Source organism: Neltuma alba, unplaced genomic scaffold (genome assembly GCF_004799145.2).
Source record: "Neltuma alba isolate B1F8T4 unplaced genomic scaffold, ASM479914v2 tig00012250_pilon, whole genome shotgun sequence".
NCBI classification, from domain to species: Eukaryota; Viridiplantae; Streptophyta; class Magnoliopsida; order Fabales; family Fabaceae; genus Neltuma; species Neltuma alba.
The window spans coordinates 54,559-68,153 of NW_021636776.1; the positions used below are offsets into that span (position 1 = coordinate 54,559).

General features: G+C 36.9%; 2 protein-coding genes across 3 annotated transcripts; one reads left to right on the forward strand and one right to left on the reverse strand.

Moving 5' to 3' along the window:
• Positions 1–3,766: 3,766 nt before the first annotated feature.
• Positions 3,767–8,794, forward strand: LOC114725370 (QWRF motif-containing protein 2). 2 transcript variants are annotated; one of them, XM_028911872.1, is made up of 6 exons: positions 3,767–5,531; positions 7,062–7,181; positions 7,568–7,684; positions 7,785–7,874; positions 8,062–8,172; positions 8,271–8,794. In XM_028911872.1, exons 1-6 carry the CDS (start codon positions 4,053–4,055, stop codon positions 8,349–8,351), a joined length of 1,998 nt encoding a protein of 665 aa, XP_028767705.1. In that variant the 5' UTR covers positions 3,767–4,052; the 3' UTR covers positions 8,352–8,794. The 2 variants fall into 2 exon arrangements, with proteins under 2 accessions (XP_028767705.1, XP_028767706.1); XM_028911873.1 differs by having other exon boundaries at positions 8,065–8,172.
• A 2,996-nt stretch (positions 8,795–11,790) lies between these two features.
• Positions 11,791–13,078, reverse strand: LOC114725384 (LOB domain-containing protein 38-like). The gene is made up of 2 exons (XM_028911890.1): positions 12,720–13,078; positions 11,791–12,531 (listed from the first exon to the last, which is right to left on the reverse strand). The coding sequence occupies exons 1-2, from the start codon at positions 12,901–12,903 to the stop codon at positions 12,023–12,025; spliced, it is 693 nt and encodes a 230-aa protein (XP_028767723.1). The 5' UTR covers positions 12,904–13,078; the 3' UTR covers positions 11,791–12,022.
• Positions 13,079–13,595: the final 517 nt, after the last annotated feature.

Consider the following 13,595-nt stretch of genomic DNA (forward strand, 5'->3'; position numbering starts at 1 on the left):
CCCCCCAAAATCATTTGATAGATTCTAATTTTTCCTCTTAATTATGATTAAAAACAGTTAAAGAAGGGAGAAATATTTTCTTATCAACAAATGAACTACTCTGGTAAATTTCTTGATGGGTATTATGAGGAAAAAAATTTATGTCCGCTTACATACTTAAAATTTTTAACTAAATCAACTTATTTTTTGAACCACGACGGGTAGACATGATGGTTTGGCATCTCGTCCCTTAAGTAAGTGGTTGGGGGTTTGATCCCCCACTCTTGTGAATAGAAAACACCACATGGCCAGTTCCATATTGCTTCGTGCGCCGACAGTAGGGATGGGGGATTAGTCCCATAGCTACCGGCTGTGGGGATATCTTGGAGAAACCTAAAAAAAAAAACTTATTTTTATTAATGTTGAGTAGACAGCTATTTGTTTATTATGGAAAGAAGGGGATGGCTATGAGATTTTACTTACAATGGCACTTTGATCACCTTTACTGCAACAAACTTAGCACATATAAACACGTCGGCAAATACTAATAATGGTTAAATAAAATAAATAAATAAAACTTTAAGAAGCTATTTCTTGTTGGCTGGTCATTGTTTCCTTTTAGAATAATGAGTTCCCAAGCAGTTAAGTAAAGCGGATTGTGCAATTATATATAATTTAAGGAATGATTTTACCAACTTATGAAATGATGCGAATTAATTAGTGGGTTATAATCATGCACGGGTCATAATTTATAAGACATAGATACAAAGTTCAAAATACGTACGATCATTTTCTACGTACAATAAACCTTAAAACTCCACCTGTCAACAAAAGTTCTGTTTCACAATAACTTGTCAAAATATTTACTATAACTCTTCGGAACTTGAAGCGATGCCTTACTCTTATTAATCTTTTTTTTTGGGGTTAAATTCCAAACATTAGAAAGAAGTGTCATGTAAAATTAGTTTTGAAATGGGAAGAAGTTATCCTCATAACATAATTTTTCTGTATAAATATAGAAGACTATAGTTTAATTATTGAGTTTGAGATGGCAATTAATAATTATAATTATTTTTTCACTTATTACACAAGGAGTAGCAAAAGTGAGGGAAATGGATTCAAGAATGGGTGAAATTCCAGAGCCAGTTTCATATATTGGATTGCTTTAGTGAAAGATATCAGTCAAAAAGAAGGAAAAGACACTAAAAGATGCGTATCAAAGTAGCCAAAAATTTTTTTTTAAAAAAATTGAAGTGAAAAAGAAAGAACACGAAGTTCAAAATTAAATTGCAAGCGATACTTGAAACGTGAGAGAGTCCAAGTGAGGGAAAAGTCAGATGAAGTGGAAGGTAAATAAATAAATATATAGAAGCATGGAACATCCAAAGACAATATGGTGTTAATAAATTATTAGTTAAATAATTAAGTAGCTTTCAAAGGCTGCAATATGAATGAGAGGGACAGAAAGAGAAAGGGCATCTTAATAATATACGCACACTAATAAAAAAGGAATGATAATAATAATATTTAAATACCACTTCCGGTCCTTAATATAAGATCTTGTTTGATTTTTATTTTGTTTCTAAATATAAGATTTCAATTCACTTTGTTTATCATATTTATGCATTTTTTTTCAAGATAGTCCTTTTAATAATAGTAGTTCCAGCTAATATACTTGATTAGCAAGGATATTTTAGGAAAATACAACACCTATTTTTTACAAATAACCAACTTAACTTATTTCTTTAACATACTCAAATTAATTAACTAACTCTTATATTTAGGACCAGAAGTAGTAAAAGGATATATACATATATATATATAGCTTAGCTTGCAAAAATCACAATTAAGCAAAGATGGGGATTGTGGTTGATAATGTGTAAGCTCTGGAGGGGGTTAGCTCATTTATCTCTTTCTTCTTGAAGTAACCTCTCTAACTTACGTCACTTTGGAGTATCAAACCTGTCAACTAATTATAAGATTATTTTGTGAGTGTCTAAAATCACTTTTTTTTATAAAAAAAATTGTTATATTCCCCCGTTTTATGCACGTGATCCAAATTACAAGTATCAAACATCACAGTCTAATCTACTTGTTCTTTCTACACCTTTTTGCCGTATATATCATGACTTCTTCCCATACACTACACGTATTCCATTCGATAACTAAACAGATGCAAATGATTTATAAATAGTGGTCAAAATTAATCAGATCATCGTAGTTTTATTTTCTTTTTATTAGGTCATTATTGTTTTCTTTAATTTTAATCAGACTTTTTTTCCCATCAAGTCTTTATAATTTAATCCGATTATTCTTTAGTATTTGATTTTTGTTCATAAGGGATTGATTTTAAAAAAAGCTACAAGGACTTTTCCCCCCAAAGTATAGGTATATTTTTATCAAAGATAATTTTATTCCAGACACTGTTGCACATGTGGATACTTCTCCCAGTAGGATTCAAATATTAGTTCGTCACGTTGTGAGAGACTAACTCCTTCTACTAAACCCAATTTCTATTGGTGGCTACAAGGACTTGATAAAAAGTCAAATGATATTTTCATGCCAATTGTAAGCAACTCTGTACTTTTTTTTTTTTTAAAGAGACATTTTAACTGTAGAATGTTCATGTGTTGTTACAATCAATCATTTGTTAAATTGAAGAAAAATAAAATACTAAACTAGTGGATATAAAAAAAAAATTACATGTTTAAGTTTTGAGTTATAAATAACTTGATTAACTTCTCAAGCTTCAACAACTAAAATGCACGTCTCATTGTTTTGTTGTAAGAAATAAATTATTTCAATTACTCTCTTATTGTGTTATTATTTAACATATTTAATTTAATATTTTGTAGGATATTAAATTAAATAATTAAAGTTCATGTCAATGTAGAATGGATCGTGGGCTCAACAGTTCATTTGTTTCATTAAATTTTTTTTTACGCAACTCAAATTTCGTAATTTTTTATTTTAAAAATTAACTCTTTGAAGTATTGTTTAATTCTACTCAGACTAATTAGATGCTCTCACATTTGATACAACATAATTTAAATTAAACTGTATTATCCAGACCTCAGAGCGTTTGGTTGTCTATAACATATATAAACCTTGAAATACTATATTGCATATTGAACGGATTATATATATTATATTGAAATTATTGAATTTTATTGTGTATTGGATTTTTTTTAGAGAATGACAAAAAAAGAAACTGAAAATTAATTACAAATCTCAAATCAAGTTTGGTAACACAACTTTATTTGACATTGAGAAGTTTAAATTTATAAATGACAATAAATTTTTGTTGACATCTTTTATTTGGTATTTACATAATTCCAGTTTTTTTTCCCATTTATCGTGCATTGCAATTTAAACTTTTGTAAATGACTTTTTTTTTTTCCCTGGTCCAGATTCTGAGAATGACTTCAATATTGTATTTACTTTATTTTTGGCCACAAGACGTTCGTATTACTAAATCGTTGCTTTATTGGTGTTTTAATTCCAAAATGTCACGTTACTTAATTGTATAGGATAATTTGCCGGGATATTTTGAGTGCATTGACGGTTACTTATTTAAAACATTTATTAAGAAATTTCCAGCTCACAACTACACTATCGGCGTATTAACAATAACCGAATTAATTACTTTTTTTTTTTTGAGTCAGCGAATGTGGAAAAAAGAACAGACTGAAGGTAGCGATTTAGCACTTTAAACCGTCATTAATAAAACATAACGTTCCTCCAAAGATTCACAATAACCAAAACCCAAAAGCTTTTTCCTCTCCGAAACACTCTTCTTCACTCCCTCAAATCCCGTTTACCTACTCTCGCTTTCTCAACCCTCTCCCTATTTCAATCCACAACCAGCAAGCAAGATACCCCGTCACTGTTTCTTCCTCCACTGTTCCTTTGAACTGTTGAATCTTGTGTTGCGCGCACCCATTTCTTGATTTCCTACTTCTCCTGTGATTTCTGGATCTCTCCGCTCGGAATCGGCCATGGAAAGAGTTGGGGTTTGTGAACGAGAACCTTGATTTCGGCGGCAATGTGAGAACAGGATTGTCAAGTTCTATATGATGGTGGCTGCTATTTCTGAAGCAGCTTCGACTGACCCACCCAACGGCAAGATTTCTTCGAGGCAACAGGAAGAATCACAAACCCGCCAAAATCCACTCAGACCCCCGCTCCTTCCTTCAGAGAAAGACAATGGCACCTTACCCCGAAGGCCCAAGGGCAGGCAGGTCTCTTCTAGGTACATGTCTCCCTCTCCGTCCACTTCCACTTCCACTTCCACTTCCACTTCGTCGTCTTCTTCATCCAGGAGATGTCCGTCACCGCTTATATCACGCTCCACCAATTCCACTCCTGCATCGACTCCAGTGGCCTCTACGCTGCCCAAACGGTCACAATCAGTGGACCGTCGGCGGCCCGGGACAGCGCCTAGGTCTCTGACGCCTGTTCCTGATTCGAGGCCAGCCAATGCTGGTGATGTATCAGCAGCTACGAAGCTTTTGGTCACTTCTACGCGGAGTTTATCGGTTTCGTTTCAAGGGGGGGCATTTTCGCTTCCGATTAGCAAGACGAAGGCGGCGACGCCGACTTCCAGTAATGCCAGAAAGGCTACGCCAGAGCGGCGGAGGTCAACTCCTGTTAGAGGTAAGGGTGACGGGGGAGGAGATCAGGGGGAGAACTCGAGACCCATGGAGCAGCATCGGTGGCCGGCTAGGACTCGGCAGACAAATTCAAGTTCTAATCAATTGTCTATGAGTGTGGATTGTACGAGTGATAAGAAGAAGCTTCTCGGAAATGGATATGGAAAAGTGGTTCGGGCATTGCAGCATTCAATGATGGACGATGGTAGAAGGGCGTCTTTTGATGGGGGATTGAGTTTGGATTCGGGCAAAGTTGAACTATTCAAGACTGCACAGCAATCCCCAGATGCAAATCCGGTGAACGAGTCTTCCTTGCCTTCTGATCTCAACACATCTGATACGGACAGTGTTTCCTCTGGTAGCACTTCAGGAGCTCAAGATGGCGGTGGAGGGGCTTCTAAGGGTGGACCTCGTGGCATTGCCGTGTCTGCGAGGTTTTGGCAGGAAACTAATAGCCGCCTACGCCGCTTGCAGGATCCGGGCTCACCCTTATCAACAAGCCCTGGCTCGAGAAATGGAGTGCCAGCAAAGTTGACTCAGTTAAAAAGGTTCAATAGTGATGGTCCATTATCATCTCCAAGAACTATGGCCTCCCCAATTAGGGGAACTGCTCGTCCTGCATCCCCAAGTAAACTATGGGTATCTGCTTCATCGTCACCTTCTAGGGGGATGCCTAGTCCATCTCGGGTGAGAAGTGCAGTTGCCTCCTCTATCAATAGCAATTCTAATAGTGCACCTTCAATTCTTAGTTTCTCTGTTGATCTTCGGAGAGGGAAGATAGGGGAGGATCGAATATTTGATGCACATACATTGAGGCTTTTATATAATCGGTACCTGCAGTGGAGGTTTATTAATGCCAGGGCAGATGCTACGTTAAAGACTCAGAAACTGAATGCAGAGGTATCTTTATGGTTAATAAGTCTTATAAATCACACTTTAACTTAAATAATAGTTTTTATTCATTGCAATTGATGTGAATATCCCAGATGGGGTCTTATTTTCTTGCTATCATATCGAATGCATCTGGAATGATTTAGAATTTTTAGATTTATATGTTCATTAGATTATATTATTGTACGACATTTCCTTTAAAGGGCATTTCTAAACAACAAGTGACAAACCTCCCTTTGTCTCACAAATTCTGCTGGAAAGAAGAATGATTGATTGGGAAATGCAGTTAGTAACGGGTATTAATATTTCTAAGTGAAGGGCGAATAGCTACACCACTTAAAAAGGAGCTTAGAAGCCTCAACTTCATGGAAGGATTCTCGGTTCCAGAATGCAGATGGACTGCCAGTTCATTGCTTATCCCAATTTGCAATTAATGGTAGAATTGGAGGGGAAAGGTTTACACCGTACAGAATGGTTGTAAAAGGATGTCTCTTAAGTTTTATGCTTCAATGTGAAATGTTCAGTTGGCAATACCTTCAAAGATAATCGTTCCATGGTTTTTGTAATTACTTAAGGGGCTCAGTGACTACCTTGTGTATTCTTGTGACAAGAAATACTTCATGGGGCGTAATTAGGAGCCTGGTGAAGCTCTGTATTGAAAAGTTGGTCTGGTGTGTTTGCTTAACATTCTTGGACAATGTTAGGGAAAGGCCATGTGTGGATTGAAAGGGTTTTGCTCTTAGCTGATGGTGTAATAAGGCGACAAGGAATACAAGCGCACAGTACTTAAGGAAGTTGAAGGGATTGCCAGCAAAAAAAGTTGTTTCACCGGCTTTGAGTTAGGATCTGAGTTGGGTGAGGAATAAGAGGCAAAGCACCTGCTTTGAGTTAGGATCAGAGTTGGGTGAGGGATAAGAGAAAAAGGTAATTGAAAAAGGAATTCTCAGTGAAATAAAAATCCATAGCCCTTTTACCACGAACCAATGTTTGATGACTCTTGGTAGTCCTTATAATTGTATTTCTATATTTTCACCTTTGATTCTTTTGTGCCTTTTCAATTTACCCAGTATATACTCACGCTGAAGTATTGGCAAACTGCTATCAGCTATCAAGTGATTTTTTGGTACTCTTCAACAGATTGGCCTGGTCTTAATAGAACGATGGGTAGAAATAGTCTGGGTTTACCTTGTGGTACCTGGAGGGTGGCAAAACTTGACTATCATTGTTTTGACCTTGTTATCAGGGCTCTGACCAAGTTGGGTCAAGTTGAGCTTTTTTATTCTCATGATATGTACTAGTGGTTTAAGACTTGGCAATACCCAGTCAATTTCATGGATGTTTTGTTGTCTTTAAATTATGTTAACATGATGCTTTGAAGTCTTAGTCTTATGAGTTGGTCAGACTTTATTCAAAACTTGTTTTGTCCACACTTGGATTTTTAATGGCAATGGCTGTTGTGCTTTCTAAACAATATATCTGAGCGTTTTGTCAATGATAATAGTGTTCACGCTGTAGGCTAAATGTTTTTGTTTGTGCCAGAAACATTTGTGGAATGCATGGGTATCAATCTCAGAACTTCGGCATTCAGTCATACTTAAAAGAATCAAGTTGCTATTGTTGAGGCAAAAGTTGAAGATAACTGCCATCCTAAGGGGACAGGTGAGATTCAGGGCTTTCATCTTCAAACTAATATTTCTTTAGTGACGCATGTAGTTTTTTAAAAGTAGCAACTAGCAAGCATGATAAAATTCAACTGGAAACGTCTTCATCTTTGTTTCTGGTGGGGAAATGCTTGCTAAAAGATTGATACCAACAAGGCATGAAAGACTGATTTCAGGTGGAGAGTAGGGGTGTAGAGTCTATATTCATTTACATCGTTATTTTCTGGGCCCTATACTCATCTTGAAAGACAAATTACCATAATCTTGACAGGAAGTCTTCAGTTTTGAGTGAATTTTTAGTTTCTTCCTCCCTAATCTCTATATCCCATGTCTCCTTTTCTCTCTGTTATTACTTCTCAAAGTCTGTTATGCTTCTTTATATAGATGCCTTATTTGGAAGAGTGGGCACTTCTGGATAAAGATCACTCCAGTTCTTTGCTTGGAGCAACTGAAGCTTTAAGGGCCAGTACCCTCCGTCTTCCTGTTGCTGAGAAAGCGATAGTATGTGCTACTTCTTTCTTTAGATATGCAACACCTATTAGAATAGACTGTCAAACTTTAACTAAGTTCTTTCTTTTATTTTAAAAAAAAAAAAATTCAGGCTGATGTACCAAATCTGAAGGATGCTGTGGGTTCAGCAGTTGATGTGATGCAGGCAATGGCATCCTCAATATACTCTCTTTTGTCAAAGGTGATTTTCTTTCTTTTTCTTCTAAATGGGTTTTGCCAGTGAGGGATGTTTGTTCTTTTAATTATTGTCTTTGCTGGGTATTTAAAGTCAATATAATAGCGAAAATATATGCATATAATTCTTTTTTATCAGCATGTTATCCAAACATCTCGGCACTCACAGTGGTAGAATCATACATTGTTTCTAGCAGGTGGAAGAAACTAACTCCTTGGTGGCGGACCTTGTAAAGGTGACCACCAAGGAAAAATTTTTGCTTGAACAATGCAAGGATTTCTTGTCCTCATTAGCAGCCATGCAGGTAATCATTTAATCGATCAATCATGTTTAGGTGAAACATTCGTATACTAAGAATCCAAGTATTCTTATTATTCTTATGTATCTAAATAATTATGACAGGTTAAGGATTGTAGCTTAAGAACACATGTATTACAACTTTGTCGTGTGCCAACTACCAGCTGCCTGACAACACGTGTGTAGAACTGATCTTATTTGACTGCTCACTCTCAATGCTAACATTACCCCCAGCCTTTTTATTTTTCCATGGGGCGGAGATGATGATGACCCAGAAGGTAATAACAACGGAAAGGAGTCGATAGCTGGTTTTGGTTTTCATTTTACATTTTGATCCCTGCTGTGGTTTCTACGTCTTGTGTGTAGTTTTATCTTTGTGTCCGAATGTTACAGAAAAAAGGGTGGCTTGTCTCTCACTAGTTAGCTGTATACAGTTTACTCTGTCATTCGAGGAAAAGGTAATGTCTATCAGTCTTATGTGTATATATAAATATATGTAATCAACTCATCATTGTTTAGTAGGTATTCTGTGGCCAAGATATTCATTTGAATGCTGGTACTAGCCCTGCAGCCTTTGTTTTATTAAGATTAGATTATAACAACCACAGGCATCATTTTTCCATAGATTATTAAAACAAGTTTGTGCGTGTACTGCCAAATTTGTAGCTGCTGGATAAACAGATAATTGAAGATTATGGATTGGGATATTGGTTTAACAATTGAGTTAAAAATACTGAGGCAAGATTATAGTGACCCATAATTTAGCAGAAGTGTCCTGTCTGTTAACAACATCCTACTCTGATGATGTGAGGGGCAAATTGTCTCTCTATTGTTGACAAAAGCTTTTCCGTTGTATGGAGTGAAATGAAATGAAGAGGGGTAAGAGCAACAGAATGAGGGGAACAAGTCACCCTCCTGACTCGTTTCCTTCCAGTCAAATCATGTACAGTTCTAAAGAGAGGAAGACACTAAGTATGATTTTGTCATAATTACAAAAGATTTGGGTTGCATCTTCAACTATGATTTGCATTGCAGTTTCCTGTTGAGATTCTGTCAGAACCATTAAAATTAAAATCCCTAGCAGTACATGCTTGAACGTACACCATCTGAAATCATGCTGCGTAGCTTTTTAACATTTGAATATATGTCGTTTTCTGAAGTCACGGATTTGAGTTTGAGTTTATATAGTAATGGACATGTTGGCACGCGTATTAATTTCCCCGAGGGGGAAGAGATAGGATGCAGTGGTCAGAGTCACGGACAATGTGTTGCTTTATCAAGTAGTAATGGGCCTCCTTAGTGGATACTTAATATGGTTCAAATCAATGACCTGTGTGTATCATGGACCACTAACAAGTTTACGCATCGCCTGCATCAATATATCAACGCAGGAACGTGGAAGATTAATAAATACATGTCACAGCTACTAGAATTGGGTATCACAAGGCGACAGATCAAAATTCGAGTATCTATTATAATAAGTGTCTATATTTAGTATCTAATAGTATACCAAATATTATTACCTCCACTAGGAGGATATCTGTGTTTAAAAAAAAAGTATTTTTACTTAAAACGATATTTATATTGAGTGCCTGATAATTCTTCGAACACTTTTATTTTCAATAGGAGAATATCTGTGTTTTTTTTTTTTTATAAGTGTGTTGCTGATATGTAAAGAAGTGCATATGATGATTTTTTTTTTGTAAAAAAAAAAACTTCTGATCCTCGATGTTTAACCTAATTTTCTGTTTGGTTGCTTGGTCTTTTAATTGGCATTAATATGGTTCCTCTGGTCTGACAACGTCAAATAAATGATCTCCATGCTTTACTATAATTTACAAGAAGACTGTATCAATCGAAAGCAAATTTATAAGAAGCAACAGATTCAACTATTAGAACTAACAACCGCATAATCAGATATTAGCGGCAGATTCAATTCAGCTCAAATGCTTCCCCAGTTTTCAAACTATGAGGACCATTATATCTGACTTTATGAAATCAGAGGAACCAAAGTCGATCGTCACATACCAATAAAAATATAGGGACCAAAGTGCACCTTACATGAAGCTTTGATTTTATGTTTATTTTTCAAAAAAACAATGATCAAAGATGTTTGTGGCGAAGGGAAAGAGCATTGTAATTCACCTTTGACCCAAAATAATAAGTGCCCAGAAAATGAAGAATGATGATAGCTGCATAATGAGTAGTTTGAAGTCTTGTTGGGAGTGAAGATATGGCTCTTGGAGTAAGTAAAGGGTCAGGGGACATTCTTGTGTGTTGGGTCCCATGTTGTGCTCCCAGTTCCCACGTAATCAACATTTTGTCCCACTAAAGAGACGCTGATGTCATGCCTCAATTCCTCCATTAGCTTAGATTAGAGCATCTTTGTCTTTGTCTCTTTCCCACTTTATGATTCCCAAGATTCTGTTCATCCTCTCCTTCCCCAGTTTTCACTTCGACTTTCTGATTTTCACCCTTTTTATCCTCCAATCCCTCCTCATGCTTTCACATTAAGGTCAATTAATATCCCTATTATTATACCAACGAACAAGCATTAGTTCCAGTGGATGGAGTTTTGATATCTCGATTTTTAGTTTGCGTAAATGTAAAAAATGTCTGAGGAAGTTATTCTCAATCATGTCTAACAATATTCCACGTTGACCCAATTAGATAATTATTAAAAAAAATTCTCCATTATAATAATAGTGGGCGTTATTACACGTCAAGAGATTTCACAATAACAGCATCCCGCTTTTACATATCATGATTTGAGCAACAATGGAACGTTGTTATTATAACAGTAAAAATACCTGTAAAAATGTCACTCGGCATCTTAACGGGAATAAGTGCCGAACCACTTGAACCAACTGTGTCGTTAGTTGTTTTGGATATTTTTTTATATATATATATAAAATAAGCTTCTATTTTAAATTTACTATTTACTAGGTTGATCTCCTTCTTCCTCAGCTGTATCTTTTAATACTCTTCTGGTTTTAAATATAAAACACATTTCGTAGTGTTATTTATATTACAAAATAAGTCTTATATTTAGGACCGGATGAGTAGTTTTCCTTACAATTAAGAATGAATGCTATCTTTTTGCAAATACCAGATAGGCAAATATACTCAAATTTCACATATTTTTATGACTCTTATAATCACACACACACATATTTTCCAACCTACAATCTATTATAGCTTTGTGGTTGCCAATTTGCATCAGTGTGCAACAGACAACATAAAAATTTGACCATAACATTACTTCAGTCCTAAATATAAGACCCTTACATAGTGTATATAAGAGTATTATATTTAGAACTGGAATAGCATCGCAAAAACATGGTTGTTGGAGAAATACTAAAGGGTGGTAACTCTATCGACGTAACTTTGTTCATTCTCAAACTTAACCATTCTCCAAGGGATTTGAGACTGTTCACTCTTTCCCGTCTTAGATGTCAGGGTTAATGGATAAGTTTTTTTAACCTTCAAATAAAACCTCAGTATAACAAAGTAGTATTATCCAATGCAAACGATTAAAAGGAATATTTTAAAGAAATCAACGCAAATTTTTTACAACTTAGCTAGTTTTCTTGTATGCAAATTAGTTATTTGCAGATCCCCCCATTTAAGAACAAAGACTACTCTTGAACACATCCTCACCATAAAAAATGACAGTAGTTGTTGCCGGATGTTTCAATATGAAAGTCATAGTTGCATTCTCTCTTCATCTTTATTTTCTTGATACATTCAACATGACAGAAAATTTGATGCCAGATTAAGATTCAAGTGTCGATCTCTGCCAACCGAAGTTAGAAAATTAAAAGGGGAAAAGATTTGTATATTAGAATTCATCTCCTCTAGAAGAAAAGCCTGAGGAGCTTCCTTTCAGCAGTGCCACACTGCGCAGCGCTACTCCCTAACGTTGACGTTTCAGATCCCTCCGATGGCGTCGCTGCGCTCCCATCATCCTTTCGGCCGGTGCCAACCACTACCACTCTCTCCGGCGAACCTGATCTCCCCAAGCAGTACTGATGATCAACAAGATGATCGCGTGCTTGGATATTATTCTCCAACACGAAGTCGTAACAACGAACTTTTCTCTTTAGGTTACTTGATCCCAATCCCGCCATATAGTCTCGCTGCCTAGAAAGATCTAGAACGGGTCCGAAGCAATCGTCCTCCGCCGCAGTCGGTGCCGAATTTCCTCCGGAGACGTCAGGGAGTGGAGTCAAGGCGCCGCCGTAGAGAACTCTCTGAACTCCTGATTGGCAAAGATGCCAATTCCCGGTCCAGAGCAGGCCCACTGCACCGTTCACCGGATTTATGGTTCGTCCCACTGCTTCGTACAAAAGCGATCGAAACAAAGCTGCCAAACCACAAACACAATTTAGAAAACTAAAGCTCTCTATCTTCCTGTCATGCCCTTCTCGAATATAATTAGTTTTGTATTGATGACGGCTGTGTGTGTGTGACACTGTGTATGTATAGAGATTGTAGAGGGAGAGGGAGAGGGAAGAGGGAAGAGGGAAGAGGAAGGTGGCGTATGAATGATACCGGATCTCTGCGGGGAGGGTACGGCGGAGACGAAGGACATGAGGGCGGCGCGGCCGAAGAATTTAGCGACGAAGACGGTGGCATGGGCTTGGGCTTGTGGGCTCTCTATGCCCAGAAGGCAATCTCGGAGCATGCAGTCGTCGCTGCAACCTTTCCTAAGCACACGACAACCGTTGCAGCTCATCCCTCCCTCTCTCTCTCTATATATATGTGTGTGCGCGCGCACGCACTTCTTCCTCCTCCTCCTGCTGCTCCTGTTCACCTGCAACTCTTGATTAAACCCTCAAAATCCAAAGTGGGAAGCTAATGATAGACTCAAAAAGAAACAGAAAGATGAAGGAAGGGTTGTGGAAGATGAGGCTTGCATGTAATGAAATGTTATGGGAATGGGATATATAGAGGGAAGACCTTCACCATTATTCATATAATTTCATATATTATAAGCCAAAGCACGAATGGATTATTAATTGTTAATTATACAATAAGTATGGTTAATTTAATCTCATTATGTGGTTGAGTTTATACAGTAATTAGTGAGTAGTACTACTATATGTGATGGGGGTGGGGTTGGGCGTTGGTCTCTTCCAAAGAAACTGGCGACGACAGCTGCTCAGGTTCTCCGCAAATGTTGGAATTCCTCCAGACCTCCACCGTTGGATTCTCCGTCCTTCCCAGTTTTCCAATATTACATTTTAATCCCACACACACTTTTTTTAATATATAGTTATTTCATAGGATGAAATTCAAGTATTGTTTGGCATAATTGGGAATATCTCTCGTAAAAACGTTTTCTGCATTTATATAAATTCAATTTAATTAGGTTATAATCAAGTATTTGTGAGCCTAATTGGAGGCATTCATCTCAAAGACATTTTC